Source organism: Fundulus heteroclitus, chromosome 1 (genome assembly GCF_011125445.2).
Source record: "Fundulus heteroclitus isolate FHET01 chromosome 1, MU-UCD_Fhet_4.1, whole genome shotgun sequence".
NCBI lineage: Eukaryota > Metazoa > Chordata > Actinopteri > Cyprinodontiformes > Fundulidae > Fundulus > Fundulus heteroclitus.
In genome coordinates this window covers 16,561,876-16,580,956 of record NC_046361.1, presented here as the reverse complement: position 1 = coordinate 16,580,956, position 19,081 = coordinate 16,561,876, and the positions used below count along the sequence as shown (strand labels likewise).

General features: G+C 36.9%; 2 protein-coding genes across 3 annotated transcripts; one reads left to right on the top strand and one right to left on the bottom strand.

Annotated features, from left to right (window-relative positions):
* The first annotated feature begins 9,787 nt into the window (after positions 1–9,787).
* Positions 9,788–14,518, top strand: LOC118562981. 2 transcript variants are annotated; one of them, XM_036136421.1, is made up of 6 exons: positions 9,788–9,822; positions 10,197–10,459; positions 10,954–11,144; positions 12,310–12,403; positions 12,728–12,927; positions 13,784–14,518. In XM_036136421.1, the coding sequence occupies exons 1-6, from the start codon at positions 9,790–9,792 to the stop codon at positions 13,975–13,977; spliced, it is 975 nt and encodes a 324-aa protein (XP_035992314.1). In that variant the 5' UTR covers positions 9,788–9,789; the 3' UTR covers positions 13,978–14,518. The 2 variants fall into 2 exon arrangements, with proteins under 2 accessions (XP_035992314.1, XP_035992311.1); XM_036136418.1 differs by having other exon boundaries at positions 12,725–12,927.
* LOC118564833 lies at positions 14,176–17,171 on the bottom strand. The gene is made up of 5 exons (XM_036144070.1): positions 16,305–17,171; positions 15,790–15,983; positions 15,244–15,391; positions 14,569–14,773; positions 14,176–14,480 (listed from the first exon to the last, which is right to left on the bottom strand). Exons 1-5 carry the CDS (start codon positions 16,407–16,409, stop codon positions 14,176–14,178), a joined length of 957 nt encoding a protein of 318 aa, XP_035999963.1. The 5' UTR covers positions 16,410–17,171.
* Positions 17,172–19,081: the final 1,910 nt, after the last annotated feature.

Genomic DNA, 19,081 nt, shown 5'->3' with positions numbered 1-19,081 from the left:
TTGTATGCAGCCAGAGTGAGTTACTCATGTATAAATTTAAAAAAAAGTCAAATAACGTGGCTATACGTCTTTAAGCTTTTGTGTTAAACCTCACTTTAAACTTAAATTACCCCCCTTCCACTTCACTTTATATGTAGGTATATGAAAGGAGGCTCAAACTCCACCACCTTAAAAACTATCAGGTTACCCTGGAGGCGTTCTTTCTGCCAATGTGATTGTTGTTGATGAAGCAATGACCCACAGAGAAGCTGCAGCTTTGAATTCTTCTGTCCTGCCAAGGTGTTGGTAACTGAATAAACAACAGAAATGTGTTGACTCATTTATGGGAAAAAATTTATGTAGATGACTCATTGCACTTTTTTGATATAGAATTATCAAAAAAGTGCAATAAGTGAGCGATCTCAGCCGGACAACTATAATTTCTTTTGTCATTTTTCACTTTTACCATGGGTTTTTCACTGCACAAGTTTGAAGGGCAAACAACAGACAAAAAATGGCAAGCATATCATGGTTGTGTTATAAGTTACTGCAGTTAAAAACAGTCTAAACAGAGTGCTTTTTCGTCAAATGTCCGTTTTCTGTTTGTGAAGTTATTAACACGTTTTATATATATATATATATATATATATATATATATATATATATATATATATATATATATATATAACGTGTTATACACAATGGATATTTATAAATATACAATATGTTTTAAGTTATATCGCAATTTTGTGTTTGATGTATAATTCTATATACTTTTGAGTCATAGTTTTAATGACTTGACATATTTTAGACAAATTACGATAAATAAGCGATAAGTAGTTCAAGTTGTAGCTGTGAACTGTGTTCAAAGTATATAGGTGGTGAATTATGAATATGAACAAATTAATTTTAACCGGGTTTAAATAAGTTTGGAGCTAGTCCATGTTAAGGATAAACAGGCACAACACTGACTTGGATGCATCATTAATTATACATTTATTTAATATACTTGACAGAACTTGATGTGACACAAAATGTGTTTCGTTTCTCCACACTGAGGTCAACATAAAAAGAGGTTTTAGATGCGGCAACATACTTAGCAAGTTAATACACAATGTGGCAGGAGTTTCTAATCGGCTCACAATGCTATTGTGCTGCTATTTTGTGGAGGAGCGTTTTGTTTAGTATTCTTTGCTTATGGCATCCTCTTGGCAAATACATAAAGAAAGTGATTCATTCATGATGAATCGCTCTCACCATTAAATATGTACTGTATGTATTTTCAGTGTTTTGAAAGACTCCTGGGATGGTTTCCCCTCTGCCAATTTTTATCATCATTTTCTAGCAAGATTAGTAACTTCATTCCAACCTACATTCATTTCATAGGACTATAAAAACCATTTCATGCCATTGTCAACACTTAAACATTTTGATGAATCATCAAGTTAATTTTCAACAAATGCTCAAAACTTTCTTAGAGTTTATCACGATTTTTGTCTTCTCAACATTGTTCATCCGATCCCATTTCCATTAATTGTGGTTCTGATCCATGTTGTTTTCTTGTTGACCTTAACCAGCACTTGGTCACTAGTGGTCATTAGTGACCTCCTAATGACCTATTTGCTTGCAGTAGATTACTAGTAGGTTAGAAATTACCTTAAACCATCAATTCTTGTAGCTGTAACAAAACATCGACAAGGAAGGTACGAGGTGTTACATCGTTGGTATGAAACGGCTCTTTACCTCATAGAGTTGATATAGAAAAATAGTAAAGAGAGCAAATGTCCAGCACAATTTCTACTGCCCTTGCAGTATAAAAAATTTTTGTTTTATAGAATTTATGTCTTTTCAAATTTTCAGATGTTTTTTTTTCTCCTTTCCTCAGATCACATCGGAGTTCTGTTGAGTAAAAGTAGTGTGTCTATAAAATATAAAACTCATTTTAGAAAGTTCCCTCAACGGGTTAGATGAAAAGCCATTTTCATTCTAACATTTTCGCTTACTTAATATATGAAATTTTAAAAATCAATTGAACACTGTATGTCCATCTTTCCTGAGAAATCCCATGTACTAACGGTTAATAAAAGTTTAGCCTCTGTTTTGTAGAGAAGTTGTGTGGGACAAATTTACTAACCGAGGCATATGGCTCTGAAGCTGCAGTGGAGAAAAATGTGCTTGTCATAGTGTCACTTATTTAATAAATCCAGAAGGCAGAAAGTTTATTTAAGCAAAAATAAGGGTTGCAGCCAGTGCAGACCATAAATAAATCTGACGCTAAATCAATTGTATTATCTCTTGCATGCGCAGCACAATAGTGGTAGAAGGAACAGTAAACACTTTAGAACTTTCAAACTCTCTTTATTCTCCTTATTTCCCCCTCTAGGTCACTTTTTTATTATTATAATTAACTGAGGGTCAAGCAAGAATTCAGTCTTTAAGTTTCTGTATACAGAGGATGAGCTACTATCAATCATAAATGACAGATTTATTTATGGTTGATGGAGGTATTTGGATTTGCATAGAAGAAAAAAAATTATATATATATATATATATATATATATATATATATATATATATATATATATATATATATATATATATATATAAATAAGATGCTTTTTATATAGGCCAGCAGATTGTTTCAGGTTTTTCCAAAAGCATTGTTCACAATCTATTGAACTATTGGAGTGTGCAGCTTTCACTTGTAATCACAAGTAGAGAGGGCCTTTTTTTTTTTAGCAAGACCAAGAAGGCCATTTTATTCAAGTCCTCTCTTTGATGTCCAATATTTTTTGGACAAAAGGACTTCTGGGTTGTGATCAGCAGAGGAGAAACAGCGTTTACGGACATCAACACAGCCGGCTATCACTGCAATTGCAATTTTGAGCATGCATTATTCAGCAGAGTGGGTGATTATTTATACTTTGAAAAGCACTTTGAGGGCAGCTGCCTGGATGTCATATAGGGGCATGAGGGTAATATCTCAGCGTTTCCGAAAAATAAATTAGCAAATTTGAGCCAGCACCAATCTGAAGTCATATGTGAAAGTATGTGGTAGGATTCCAGTGAAGCGATCACCCAATGTCAGACATTGCCTCGTCTTGTGTTTATTTCAGGATGTCATGTGAAGTGACATATGCGTGTAGGCTATTTTTTGTACTGGGGTCTGTTTGTCGGGGGTTTTACATTCATTATGATAATTATCCATGGCAGCCAGCTATGACTCCTGCATGCTGCATGTCCACTGAGCTGGCATCACAAGCGGGGCAGAGCCTACATTCCGAATTACTGCACACAGTGCTTTAATCATATATTTGCAAATCCATGCTAAAGGCGTTCCCTGCAAATACCTTGGTTCCATGGGCTTCTTCTCTTCTCCTTCCTTTTCCTCTCTTTATACTTTCAGCATCTGTCTGCGTTGGGGCGTTGGCCATAATAGTGGAGCTCTGTAGCCGTAAGCATCACCATCTCTCCATCAGCACATCAAGATAAACAGGAGGGTATTATCAGATGGATGGATAGACTCTGCATTCAGTCTTCAACTATAAATAACCTCCGAACACATTGGCATTCATGAAGTGAAATGGTAGCTTTGAGAAAAAAACGGCGCTCTGTTCACAGCCTGGTTTTAATCAAATTTGATCAATCCAAGATCGCTGCATCAAAGTCAGAAATGTCTTCTTATATCAGGTCATATCATATAATGTAATCTGAACAATACTAACATCTGTTTTTTTTTCTCTTTACACAGAAAAGCTTTTTTGAAGCACACATTTGTAAAGTATATTTAAGTGTATGTATTTGCTAAACTAATTTCTTGGTTCTGCTTCTCCTGTTTCCATGCGGAGGAGTTTTTCAACATGTTAGACTATTACTTTTTGACATGATTGTAAAAAATCGTAACATTTTGGTTTGTAACATTACAGCACTGCCATCGTTCAGACTAGGATGATGTGGCATCATAATCAGTTTCAAAATCTGAACGACTGAAGCGTGGCAAACAACCAAAACAGAAGAAATCCGTGCGTACTTTCTCATAATGCTGAATGATACGAGAGATTGAAAGTGCAATTAGTTTTAGCTTCAGAACCGGAGACTATCCCCATTCTGCACGACGGCAACACTGCACCTTCATACACGAGTGTTTGCTCCATACTGGTCTCCACCCTCCTCGAATTAGAGCATTAATGACATTCAGGGAGAAAAGTCGCCGAGACACAAGTCATTGGAGTTGTGCTTCAGTTGCTGCAGTGTTGTTGTGATCCTTAAAATGCAATTAAAGTTGTATAGCAATGGTCTATAATGTTTCCACAGTCAACAAGTGGAAAAACAGTTATGTCAAGACTTGAAGTGAATAAATACTGAAAGAAAATTTACAGTGAAGCCAGCAAGTGAATATATGTTATTTAAATCCATTCCACACACACACACACACACACACACACACACACACACACACACACACACACACACACACACACACACACACACACACACACACACACACACACACACACACACATATATATATACATATATATTTACAGAATGTGGTGTGATTGGAGTGAATATGTGCTGTTAGCTCCAAAAATAAATCACAAAAATCCTCCTACATGAGCGACACATGTAGGAAACAAAGTGGAGTACCAGGGAATAACACCGCTCAAATTTAAAGTGTGAATGTGACAGCCCTGGCCAGCAGCAGATACATGCATAAACAAATATACAGAAGACCCTCACATTTCATTTTATCTGGCATACAAATCAACATTTTACCACTGAAACAAATACTGTTCGGCTGTAGAAACTGTCTTGATGTGTATGGATAACCCTGTCACACAAAAACAAGCCTTTCACCATATTCTGAAATCCCATTTTAAAAAAATCATCTACTTTCTAAAGGTTTTAGTCTCTATTTAATTATTAGCATTGGTGCTATTAACTATTATGATGCATCAGTCTCATGATATGATATACTGTGTAAAATGTTCCTTATAAAAAGTGAAACGCAGAAGGAAAGGAAACAACTTGAGAAAGAAAATTGCAATGAGACGCCATGATATGGAGACGAGTGAGGTGCTTTTAAAGGAACCCTGCCTGTTTCCATATCGACACAAGATTGATAAAAATCTTGTGTCCAATGACTGCATACTTATGTATCAAAGTGCTAAGTTTACGCAAAATCCTAATTTGGCAGTGAGGCTTGGTGCAGCTCTAAACCGTTTTTGGGCACAAAATGCGTAACAAATGAATAGGTTTCAGAGCATAGTGCCTCCTGTGCTGATTTCATACTGAAAGGCTCTTTATCCTTCTGTAAGATCCAATGGTGCCACAATTTTAGTTTTCCGGCACTGGCCTCCAGATTTCTATTTAAAAATCCTCATATTTTAATGATTTCATGATGCTAAGCATTCTACAAAAAGCTCCCCAGGGCCTTTAGAAGGGAAAATGCGCTTTATGATGGGTATGAGGTACTTTTCCACATATTAATCTTTTACTTCACAACAAAAGAAGCTGGAGTGTCTGCTGTTAAAATGTTTAGTCTGATTTTACATCTTAAACAATTACGGTTCCCAGTAGAGTCTCACACAAACCCATTACCGGTGGTGACTGAATATCACATCATTTTTTTTCTACTATGTTTCCCAAAAAAAAAACAGTTAGCATGTAGATAAACCTGGAACTCAGATTCACCATTTGGTGTATTTTGTCAAATAACCAGCTTCATCAGCCTCGCTGTGCTTGTCAGCAAGATTAACGTTTAACCCCATCAAGCATTTAAGTTCAAATTATCCGCTGTTGACAGTGTTTTTGTTATTGGCCTGATATTGTTCAATTTACTATGTGTCTTCCATTTTAAAGAGAGGCTAAAAGAACAGTTCTTCTTTGTAAATTTCATATTGTAACCTCATAGAAATAAGAGCTCAGACTTTAGCTGTCAGGAGTTCCTAGAAACCTTCTTCAATTTAAAAAGTATATAATGAATTTAAGAAATGCCTCTAAAGTGTCTGAACATTGTTAGTGGTACAGCTGTAAGGCACTGACGAATTAGTAAAAACAAAAAACAAACAAAACAAACCCAATAGTTGAAGTGTAATTTTAATTAGTAGAGGAAATGTTGGATTTTCTTTTTTATCAATCCCCAGAATTATTCTATGACTGTGTTTGTTGAGTCTAAGAATAGCCTGCAGCAAAAAAAAAAAAAAAGAAAAAGTTGACTTTATTTTAATCATTTTCACATCTTTACCAGGAGAGCCAATACGTGTAATGTATAAAATCTGCTGTGGAAAACAAAAAATCTCCGATGTTGCAAGGCTGTTTTTGCCCCAAAATAGGTTTTTGTTTTAAGTAGCAACACAAGTCCCCAGGTAAAAAAGAAAAAAACATCAATTTGTCTGAATTAATCATTCAGGTTTCTTTCTTTTTTAATGAGTCTTTTGAAAACTTTGCATAAAATCACCAATAATAATAAAAAAATTATCCAGAAACCTGTGAAAGTCCCTGCATATAATAATTAACCTCAGGTCACCCAAGAGGAGATCAGTTCTCCCCCAGGGCTATCATGTCTCCAGCCAGCTTCAACTGGAAACTCAATCTTTTCAACAGCGAGCTGTGAAATCTGCTACCTGTGAATTCTCCAACATGAAAAATTAATAGATAAGTTGAAACTTACTCAGTTTACATCTAAATGTGGGATGTAAAGACAAAAAGTTCTGTGTACAGAATCATTTATATAACACAAGTGGTTTTCATAGTAGTTTTTTGTATTGCAGTTTTTTTTAAGAGCAGTGATATTGTTGTTATATCTGTCTTTCCTGTTTTATTTAGTGACAAAAACTTTCTCAGTGCAATGCATTCATTATCAGGACCCAGTTTTTCTCTCCACTTTTGGAAAAACTGAATAAAAACATGCTCTTCACTTATGAAAAGAGACAAAATGTATGATTTACAGACAGGAGCTCTTTGTTCCATCTACTTTTAATTTCAAATCACTTCTTTTATATGATTTTCAGAGAAGCAAGGTCAGAATTGCAGCCACGGAGTTTCATCTCCTCTTTTCATGTGTTTGTATTTTTGCCAGCTCTTTGAGAGAAGATGACTAATGACAAAGAAAGATCGACAAGCTGCAGCCTCAAGCGACAAGAAAGCTGTAATTCATCTCCATTATTAACCTGTACAAGTTCCCTCTACACTTATTCGGATCCATTGCTAAATTTATTGCTTTTCTCCTAACATTTTTCTTCAGTGGCTTTTTCTGTTTTCTTAGTTTTGATCTATATTCCAGGATTGAAAGGTGCCATTTATAGAAAGGGGCAATTGTGATGCATTCCAGGAGTGTATGAAAGGAAAGGATATGGATCTTAAGTGACAATTTATTAAAAGCATAAGGTGTGTGACTAAATACACATACAAGTACACATGCCTATTTTGGTCCGATAGGTTAAGAAACCGCTAGAAACCTGTTAGCTACCCACCACCAACATATCGACTTTTCCCCTGACAACAACCCTCAGTTTTGTATAAATTGAATTCCATGTCCTTGTAGCAATTGATCTGCAAAGTATATGCCTGTGGAAATGAAAGCAGTGCTGTTTTTGACAGTTAGACGGCAACGTGAAATTTATTGTTGTTTTTCCCACCGAGGAATATTAGGCACCTCAAACTGTCTGCCACTCCCACCGCTGCTTTCAACTTTTATTTTCCTTTTCTTTATACGATAAGCTATCTGTAAGGCACTCCGAGAGAGTTTGTTGAATCCATTCTTTTTACACTGTAGAACCACTATTTATGGCAACTGCGTCTGCAAGTTTGTTAACGCATGTCTCTATCAGTTTTAAATACAGTTTCGAGAGTCAGACAGTTCTGCACTTTGACAAATTTCCCACTTTGACTTGATTATTCTAGTACAGTAATATGATTTAAAGAAAATTAAACTGTTGCAGCTGTGGCTAGAGGTTTAGGGTCATTGTCCTGCTAGTGGATGGACCTCTGCTGCAGTTGATTGTAGCCTCTAATGCCTTTCTTCCAGTATTGCGTTATAAATAGCTCCATCTATCTTCCCATTAGCTCTGATGAGCTGTTACTGCTAAAGAAAAAAATCCCCACATCATGATGTTTCCACCACAAACTTTCCCGGTAGGATTGGTGAGTTCAAGGCAATGAGCCTTGTTTTTCCTCCTCCATACAGTGTTCTACACATGGACTTCGTTTCATTTTAATGCTCATCTGCTCTGGGGACCTTCACCCAATGTTTGCTGTGTGAAAATGCAATCAAGACGTCTGATGGGTCTCTCTCAAAAATGGCTTTGTTCTTGCAACATTTGCGAAGTGCATGCCAAGGAGTTATCCTCAACATGTTTCCCATGTCAGCTGTGATCTCTGAAGCTTTCACAGAGTTCCTTGGGCCTCTTGCCTTGTTCTGTTGTAGGTTTGCACCTGCAATCCAGCCAATCTGCACCAAGTCCTCTTCTTACCTCAACCAATCATCCTACAAGTCTTTGCTTATAAAACCCTCCATACACGACTCTCCTGATCCTCAGCTGAACTTCGACTCACCTCCTCTCCGTCTCCTCCTCTGCTTTCACAGACTCCAGTGTCCAATCCAGGGGAAAGACTTCAGTAATCGTAATCCTAAAATGATCATCTAAGCAGCTTTCACATCTTTTGCCGAGGTCCGAGCACCTAAGAACTTTCTGATTTATGTCAATAAATCTTTCTAATTGCCTCATCTGTCTGTGTGAGTCTCTCCAGGTTGAAATCCAATTTGAATACTGTTTTGTAATTGCTCATTTTAAATTTAATTATTAAAGAGGAATTGTAAAATGTATACCGCTTCTGGCCCATTGATAGCTGGACATAGGCACCAGCATCCCTCGCAACCCCAACAGGGAACATGGATGGATGAATGGATGTAAAATGTATTTATTAATCCGATATTAAACAATGCTATTTGAAAACTTATTTTAAAATCCTATTTCTAAATGGAGATTTAAAAACCACAATTCATAAATCTGATTATAAATACCTTTCCATGCCAAACATGTAAAAGGGTGGTTCTTTTTTTCATTTTTATTTTCTTTTTCACCTTGCATTTTCAAATCCTTTGTACACTCACATTTTCTTTTTACCTTACCCTCTCCATTTAGCATTTCCGTGACCCTTCTGGTCCCTGAGCACACTCAAGACCAAGTTAAACCAATCACAGTTGCTCCTCGTATGTAACCAGTTCTCTCATTGGTCAGACAGCCACACTTGGATCACAATAAGTGTGGCTGCCGTAGAAGGTACTGTGCATGAGCCAAGATTGTTCCTGGTACACCAGAAGGGTCATGCCGAAGCTAAATGGAAAAGGGAAACCATTGAGAGAATGCACAGGGACCAGAAGGGTCCGTGTATCTTTTGGTCATTGGATTTTCGTTTCAGAAACAGGAATTGAAAAAACAAAAACAAATGGCCGTTTGATTTTTGTTTTAAAATACAAAAAAGAAAATCGAAATACAAAGCGTTTCTCTTTTTCATTGTCAAAAAGGGGAAAATAAAATTTGAAAAATTATTTGAATTTAATTTTCCATTTCGGGAAACAAAAAACAAAAATGCTTTTGAACGGGAACGAAAAAAGGGTCGTTTGTGGTCGTTTGTTCATATTCCGAGACCGGATGTGGTTACTTTTTTGTGGCAAAAGCGCCAGTGAAGTTATAGCTGCCCGGGGGAAAATAAATACTTGCTGCTGCGTAATTGAGCTTAAGCAAGGACATGGAGCCATATGTTGTTTTCAGAAACAATAAAAGAGTCTCTCTCAGAGAAGAAGACATGACTGCAGAAAAACTAAGCCGGATTTTTCAGGTAAAAAATATTTTCAGATGTTGCTAGCTACGAGCTATCGCAAACGTTAGCTAACTTGTGGATGGATTCTTGTTCGGCTTGGGTGTTACCTATGTTTCAGCCGTGAAAAGCCGTAAACAGCAAACATGCTACATGCTCAGAAATCCTACAAATTATTTGGTGAGGCTTGCCTAATGTTAACCCCATTAAACTTAGTGGAGGTGTTTGCATTTACTTTACTGAACAGTCAGAAATCCATCTCATCGTGGATTATCCCTTAGCATTAAATACTCTCTATATATTTAACATTTATGAAGCTGTCCTCTAAGTAGTTACTAAAAAAATATTAAATAAAAAAAACACTTCACATATTGCACTTATGGGTTTCTTCACAGGTCACAGCTCATAGTCTTTACATGACTGACGATGCTAATGTGGCAGTTTTTCCTGGAGCTTCTGGTGCATTCAGCACATTGGACCTTAGTCCAAGAGGTCACTATGAGGTTCACGGTGAGGAGGACACCTCATGTGCTTCACCATCCACTCAGCGCTTCACATTCATGCGAACCTCTGCAACTACTCCTGGTCCAGCTTTGGAGCGTGCTGCCTTAGCCCCACCACCGCCACCCAGAGCCACTGCCTCAAAAACTTTTCAAAGGTAACTTCTTAGATGATAAAGATGCAATATATAATTTTAGATGTAACAATTACAGTAAATGGAATAAAAAAATATTATTTGCAAAACAGGTGCTTCACTCTGGATGATATGATCAGCTCCAGTTACCCTTGTTTGAATACTTTTTACTTATGGTGCAATAGTTATTACTGTATATTTCATTTATAACACACATTTAAATTTCCTAACCTCGGCCCAAACAGTGGCCGAGGTTATGTATTTCCATTTTCTGTCATCAAGCTTATGCAAAATGTTATCAAAGTGTTTATATCAAACTTTGTGTATTATTTGTGCCTAATCCAAGGAAGAGATGATTACCTTGTCACAACAATCAACCCTAAGATACTATAAAAACCGAATGCATTTTATAGTTATTGTTGCAATACATAAGACCATCACTGTTAACTAGGATTACAAATGTTACTTGTGTCATAATAACATTTCATATTTTAATATTTCATATTTTATTCTTCCAGATCAATTTTTCTTGCTGAGGTGGTTGGTGGGAGGTTGAGTCCGAGCAGAATGGTGGTGGTCCGGTTTTTGGAATGTGAGGCTACCCTTCAGGGGATCATCGGAAAAGTGCAAGATGCGATAGGAAGTCATGACCCCATCGTATTGACTGATGCACAGGGCAACGCAATCCTGGAGTCTGAAGGAACAACAGGTGGGAACATTAATTTTATTTTCAATAAAATTTTATTTATATAGCGCCAATTCATGTCATGTCATCTCAAGGTACTTTCCAAAGTCAAATTCAATCAAATTATCCAGATTAGGTCAGATTTTACAGATTAGTCTGAAAGTTTACTCTCTAAGGAAACGCAGCAGGTTGCATCAAGTCTTGACAAGCAGCATTCACTCCAACTGAAGAAGAGCCACAGCCTTTCCATGTGTTTGATATTCAGGAAGAGCCACAGTGGACAGTCGTGTGCATTGTTGATAGTTTTGCAGCAATCCCTCATACTGAGCATGCATGAAGCTCTTAAAAGCTGAATGATGACAAGCAATGCAAATTGGAGAACAGTAGAACTCAGTTGAGAGAGAAATAGGCCCTGATGTCCTCCAGCAGCCTTAGCCTATAGCAGCATAACTATAGAGGTAGCTCAGGGTAACATGAGCCACTCTGATTATAAGCTTTGTCACAAAGGAAAGTTTTAAGCCTAGTCTTAAAAGTAGACGGGGTGTCTGCCTCACGGACCAAAACTGGGAGTTGGTTCCACAGGAGAGGAGCCTGATAGCTAAAGGATCTGCCTCCCATTCTACTTTTAGAGACTCTAGGAACCACCAGCAGACCTGCAGTCTGAGAGCGAAGTGCTCTGTTAGGAACATACGGGGTAATCAGACCTCTGATATACGATGGAGCTTGATTATTAAGGGCTTTATACGTTAGAAGAAGAATTTTAAATTCTATTCTTGATTTAACAGGAAGCCAATGAAGGGAAGCTAAAACAGGAGAAATATGATCCCTCTTGTTGATTTTCATGAGATTCATGATACATGTCATCTCAAGGCACAAGTCAAATTCAATCAAATCATACAGCTTGGTCAATAACGTTTCCTGTCTAAGGTTTTAAGTAAGACTTAATTGACTTAATTTAATTTATAACCGCAAAGTTACATTGATCAGCTGATTCATTGATTTTTTTTCCATAACATGAAACTATAATATGAATAAATAAATAAAATGAACAAATGCCTATAATATATTAGATAAACTGTTTACTACGTCTTTTGTGATTTAAAATTTGAGTGGACTTGATTAGTAATGACTACTTAATCAATACTCAAGTTTTAATGTTTTTTTCCTGGTTTTCACCCCCACTGTTAAGGATCACAGTACTGGAAACAAAATGCACGAAAGATCCTTGCAGTACAAGAACAGAGCTTCCAGGTGTTGCAGGGCAACAAAAGGAGGAGAATGAGGTAATCTTGAGTATTAATTTTTCTTATCTGTCCAAATATCTAAATGCAAAGCATTTTTTTGTTTTTAACTTGTATATCTTCTAACTTTTGTTATTCAGACTAATGAAGCTTACCGACTCTTTGGCCTTTAATGATTTTGTATCTTAGTGGCTTCTATAATGTTTAGGAGAAACTTTGATTTTGCTACCACCATAAAAGCTGCTGAAGCACAACCTGTGTGTGTGTGTGTGTGTGTGTGTGTGTGTGTGTGTGTGTGTGTGTGTGTGTGTTAGAGGGCGGGTGAGAGACCATGGTTGTTCATATAAACATGTTTCCTTCTAGTAGCAGCCGAAAAGATGAAGAAGCTGCAGGTATTGGAGAGGTCACTGAGAAGATAGAAGAGCTTCTACTGGCATCACAGAATCTACCTGATGTCACTGCATCAATCAGAGAACTCACCAATCTAGCTGCCACTCAAAAAGTAATCCTGACTCCTTCCCAGCTACATACCATCAAACAAGGGTTCTGCTGTGTTATTTGTATGAGTAAGTACACAATAAATGTATTTGGATGCTTTTTGTGCAGTGTGTTCCAGAGTTAGAATTTTCCAAATACTTATGAATTACTATATGTTCTAGTTATGGCCATCTAAAAAAGAAAGCATTGTCCTCCAGTACATCAATAACATTTTAACCCAAGGCTTAGACTGACTATGGTGCAAGTTGCGGTCCTGATCCAAATCCGGCTTTCCACAAACCCCCACTCACCTGGAACGCTGGTTGCTGAAAAGGCTCTTGTGAGAACAGAAGTTTATGTGGTCCTTTCCTTTATGTGTTGGCTATTCCTCATAAATGATTAAATACAGCCATGGTTTCCATTCTTTTAGGTTTCCATTTTCTTTAGGACAAAACTCGTTATCCGTATGCACAAACATCCTATTTCATACTCCAAAAGCCTGTCTATCCTTGTGTTTCTGTCTTGAGGTTTTGTTCAAATTAATCAAGCTACCTAAGTTGGTGGAGAAAAACTTTATTGTGTCTGGTGGCCAAAGTTTCCTGTTTGGCTTGTGAAGTTTAGGAGCTCGATCCACGGAACGCTACGGTGTCTTGTCAAACCCCTGTCTTGCGTAATTTACTTTCAGCGCCATACAGCCTCAGTAGCCGGACCCGCAACCACATGCAACTGATAGTTTGATACATTGACTTTTAAATATTTGGGCTCCTTGTGTTGCCGCAAACGTGTCTGCACCGTATTCAGTGTGAGCCTTGCATAATGTCTTATGGACACACATACACCAAATGACTAGTTATTCTATTTTTTTCTGTTTATGTACAGCACTTTGAATCGTCTTGTTACTCAAAAGTGCGATATAAATAAACTTGCCTTGCCTTTGTCTTTCAGAGTTCATTGAGGAACCAGTCTTCACACAGTGTTGCCAGAGCATTATTGGCTGCAAAACATGTGTGGAACAGTGGCAGGAAACCTCGGTGCACTGTGCAAAATGTAGAGTGAACACTGCAGGCAACAACATATTGGAAGTGAATGGTCTGTCAGAGGCATTTTCTGTTCTGAGTTCCCTTTTTCAAGAGGAGTAACTATTTGCACTTTAACACCCACCAATAGGTTGTAAAACACGTTTATTACAGTTTTTTTTGCAAAGATTAAAACATGTGGGTCAGAGTTTTAGTAATGATGACAATTGAATTACACGCTTCACTGTTTAATGTCATATAAATGTTTATTGTTCTTATTACAAATTTACAGTCTCTAAGTTAAATAGAGCTACTGGCTTTTCACACATTGCGCTGAGTTGTTGTTATAAGACAGAGCAATGCCTGTTTGTAGGGAGCAAAATCATTGTTGACTGCTCGAGACATTAAGTTGGAGATATCAGAATATTGTTCAGCAAACTGGTGCTCAACTGTAATCTTCTCCTGTTCAGTTGAAAATGGATCAACTCCAAAAGTTGAATGTCTCGTCAGTGAGGTTCCAAACTGCAGATTGTAAAGGTCTGCTGCTTCACCCGAACGAGGCAACAGCTCCTGTGGGATTTTTCTGGGACACCCACAGCTAGCCAAGTTATTTGGTATACCTTTATCTGAAAAATAAAGAACATACAGTTGGTCTTGAAGTTTATGAATGCTGTTGTCATTATTATAAATCTTCAGAACACTGTCTTATTTCACCTGGAATGCGATGAGCATTCCATGACTCCACCAGCCTTGTAAGACCAATCTCACACAAGCGGCCAGTCAGGTTGGACACACAATATCGCACAAGACTGTCATTCATGTCTATTTCCTCTTGATCCACCAACTGCAGAAGAGCTGTCTTCAGTGGATAGTTGACACGATTGTTGACTTCTGGCCATATTCGTTCAACTATGTGATTCTGAATTTGCAACAAAGATGTGTAATCAGTCAATTTGTTCTTGTGGGTAAATCAGTCAGAAAGCAATGGTAATGAAGAATTACCAGTGAATCAATAGATTTAACAACTCAGCACACATTATAGTCATTGACCGCTGAGCCAATGATTTTATCAGGAATTCACTTTAAGGACCATTTTCCCAAATGGACTGTAACATAAAAATCACAGTGCTTCTCAGATAACTACAATATAAAGGTTGAATTAAGTCCAACGCTGTTGCCACTGCAGTTGTGTATTATTAAGCTGTAACAAGATTTACAAAAGAAACTTCTTTCGACCATAGATAATTTAATGATTAATTACCCTAAAATTGGGAAAAGTAAGTCTCAATTTGTCACGTATGCAAAAAGATAGTTTGCTGCTGATGAAAATCTAATAATAAAATCACACTCAAGTGTATGGTAGCAACCTAAAAAACTATTGAACTAAACCTGTGTGGATGAAGTCTGAAGATAAGGCATTCGCTCCTGATTGTGGCGGTGAGATGACAAAAGCTCCTGCATGAAGAGCGTCAAATAAAACTCCTTGCCATGATCCACTCTCACCTGGTCCCACATACCATAATCAAGTACTGCAGGCCTATTGGATGAAAAAAAGTTTCTTGTATTTTGTGTAAAAACTTTTCAAAATTAACTGTTGTCAGTTATTCTTAGCATAATATACTTCATAAAAATGCAAATGTTAAACAGTTATTAAGATAAGATAGAACTTTATTTATCTCACAATGGAGGTATTTACTTGTGACATTGGCTCTTATAAGCAACAGAAGGTGCACACAGGAGGAAAAGGTGCATGAAGAATATACTGTACATCCAGATATATAAAGTGGACAGGAAAATAAATAAATACAATTTCAGAATATCAAATAGTTATTGCACAGTTGCACAGGGTATCAAATAAAGTTACATATTTTTGTATGAATAGTATTCATGTGTATGTTATCCCTTTAGTTTCCACTATAATGCATTCGTCATTACCTGAAAACATCTTCATAGATAGCAAGGTTGTTTTTTATAGGCATTGTGGAATGAGCAACAATCTTTTTGCTGAAACCATCGATGGCTAAAACATGGGTCACCCCAAACATAGCCAGTTTTTCATTTTGGTCCATATGAATCTTGTGACCCATGTAATCAGCCTGGTATGGTATGGGGTTGAGATTGCGGGCACCCTAGAGAGAGACAGGAAAAGGATGTAACTATTTCACAAAAAAAAAAAAAAAACATTACTCCATATACACTACGTCAGCTGCAGAGTTTCCAAACATGTTTGAATGTCTTTTTGTGTCTCTGTCAAAAAATAACATATTTAGGGCAGCCTGTTCTGATATATCTGTTTATTATAAATAGCTGTACGATTTCAATCTCATGCAAGCCAAGTACCTGCAGCTAAACACACAGCAATAAAGTTAAAGAAATGAACATGCATCGGCTAATAGTTACACATAATTTGCACATGTGTATGTAAAATATTAAAGATGGGATAGTAAGACCTGACGTCTTGCTTCATGGTAAGGCTGATGCATAGTTCTGAGTGCTGATCCAATTCGTGTCTCTGCAGCATGCATTCCTTTCATGGCAAGATATCCCTTCATCATCCTTCTTCCATATGTAGGTCCAGTCTAAACAATAAAAAATAATTTGCACATTCCAAAATCTTACCAACTGATGTATCATTAAATTAGACGCCACATTTTCCATTTTGTATAATGGAATTGATCAGTTATTCGGATGTTGATAGTCACTATAAATATTGGAAGGCTGAGGCACTTTGTTTACTATTTGTAATACACAGGGATAAAAGATGCCAGTCAAATTTGATAAGACACAAATCCTAGACATACAGTAGAGGTGCGTGCGTGTGTATGTTACTACATGTTCCTTCTCAAATTCTTTCTCTCACATCACACACACATCCTGTAGCAAAAGGGAAATAAAGCAGGATCATACCTCAGTTATAGCTTTTGCCACCTCCAACTCCAAATGTGCGTCAGGGAGTCCTATCATACTCAAGCCATTTTCATTGCAGAATCTCCTGACGTTTCTTGCAGAACATCCTCTAGCTCCCCCACTCACCTGGCCTATTTGCGCTGCGATTTCAATGGATGACAAGCCTTGTTTTGCCATGTCTAAAATCAGATCTCCGTAAGGTTCTAAAGACATTTTGTTCTGCTTTAACACTGGCAGCCTGAAAATTTTGGCGCTTTTGCCACAAAAAAGTAACCACATCCGGTCTCGGAATATGAACAAACGACCACAAACGACCCTTTTTTCGTTCCCGTTCAAAAGCATTTTTGTTTTTTGTTTCCCAAAATGGAAAATTAAATTCAAATAATTTTTCAAATTTTATTTTTCCCTTTTTGACAATGAAAAAGAGAAACGCTTTGTATTTCGATTTTCTTTTTTGTATTTTAAAACAAAAATCAAACGGCCATTTGTTTTTGTTTTTTCAATTCCTGTTTCTGAAACGAAAATCCAATGACCAAAAGATACACGGACCCAGAAGGGTCACAGAAATGCTAAATGGAGAGTGTAAGGAAAAAAGAAAATGTGATTGTACAAAGGATTTGAAAATGCAAGGTGAAAAAGAAAATGAAAATGAAAAAAAGAACTACCCTTTTACATGTTTGGCATGGAGAGGTATTTATAATCAGATTTATGAATTGTGGTTTTTAAATCTCCATTTAGAAATAGGATTTTCAAATACATTTTCAAATAGCATTATTTAATAATGGATTAATAAATACATTTTCCATACATTTATCAAATTTACCTTCAAATTTCCAACACGCTTATCCCTATTGGGGTTGCAAGGGGTGCTGGTGCCTATCTCCAGTTATCAATGGGCGAGACGGGGTATACATTTTAAAAAGAAAATGTGATTGCCAAAAGTATTTGAAAATGCAAGCTGAAAAAGAAAATGGAATAATTAATGATGTTTTCAAATTTTTGATAAGGAACGGTATTTATAATCAGATTTATGAATTGGGGTTTTTAAATCTCCCTTTAGAATTAGGATTTGAAAATACATTTCAATCTGGAGAGACTCGCACAGACAAAAAGAGGCAATTAAAGAGATTTATTGACAGACATTAGAAAAGTTCTTTGGCGCCTGGACCCCCGCAGAAGTCGTGAAAGCTGCGAATATCAATGAGCATGGATGTTCATTTTAGGATCAGCATTAGTGAAATCTACCCTCCCGGGGTCTGGACACCGGTGGTGGAGGCCATAGGGGAGAAGTAGTCAGGTGAAGCTTGTCAACGTGAAGGAGGAGATGGGGTGATAAAGGGTTGAATCTCAGCTGAAGAGCAAGAAATCTGTGGGTGGAGAGCCTTATGAGCAAAGTCTTGTGTGATGAAAGGATGAAGATTTGACGCAGATTGGCCGTGGTAGGGCGGCATGACCAGGTGATCAGTGGAGACAGGTAGGTCGGGGTTGAGTCTTCCAGCTTAAACTTTTGTCTAAACTTAATTTTCAAACTCCAGTATTTAATAATGGATTAATAAATGCAATTTACAATTATTCTTAATTTAAAATGTGCCATCACAAAACACTTTTGAAATTGGATTTCTCATTGTATGATTTAAATGTTAAATTTGAAATGGTTGTATTTCTTTTTCAGTGACCCTCCTGGTCCTCCATAATATTTAAAAATTAGGTTGTCTGAATGGATAGGGTTTCATTGGGTTTTATTTAGAGATATGAGTGTAAGAGTATGAGTGTATTACATACTGTTCATATTTTTATTCGTAAAACTTTGAAATCCACACACCTTTTAAAACTGAACATATGTCCAAGGTGCATGGAGATTGCTAAAGATTTGGTGCTATGAGGTCTCTGGCAACACTTGAAGTACTGAAAAAATAACAACTTTATAAACTAGCCAGTTTTCAATAACAAGCTGAAATGCATTGGTCTGTCAATAAAGTTTTTTTCTCAGTACTAAAAGTATTGTGGAGACTTCATATTACCAGCTCTTTAGCTACCCACATATACCTTAGAAGTAAAGTTTTACCAGATACTTTTGGATTTCCAAATCTGTGAGACCATAAATTGTGAAAATTAGAGAACAAACCTGCCATTGGTACATTTCACAATATTCTAAGGAAGGCAGTTGCAATGTAACAAAATGTGAACAAGTTGAAGATGAATGAATCATTTTTGCAAAGCTGTACACGTCACTATGTAATCCTACACTATTCCATAAAGTTTGTTAAACAAACTCGAAAAGCTTCAAAGGTTTAATTGTCATCCTTTAACATCGTGTTTG

Excerpts from the sequence above, each read along its gene's own strand:
- LOC118562981 (XM_036136418.1), top strand. The coding sequence starts at position 9,790 with ATGACTGCAGAAAAACTAAGCCGGATTTTTCAG. Across the intron at positions 9,823-10,196 it reads AACTAAGCCGGATTTTTCAG|GTCACAGCTCATAGTCTTTA; the intron begins GTAAAAAATATT and ends GTTTCTTCACAG. Across the intron at positions 11,145-12,309 it reads GGAGTCTGAAGGAACAACAG|GATCACAGTACTGGAAACAA; the intron begins GTGGGAACATTA and ends CCCACTGTTAAG.
- LOC118564833 (XM_036144070.1), bottom strand. The coding sequence starts at position 16,409 with ATGATGAAGGGATATCTTGCCATGAAAGGAATGCATGCTGCAGAGACA. Across the intron at positions 15,984-16,304 it reads ACCATGAAGCAAGACGTCAG|GGTGCCCGCAATCTCAACCC; the intron begins GTCTTACTATCC and ends GTCTCTCTCTAG. Across the intron at positions 14,481-14,568 it reads GAATGCTCATCGCATTCCAG|ATAAAGGTATACCAAATAAC; the intron begins GTGAAATAAGAC and ends TTTATTTTTCAG.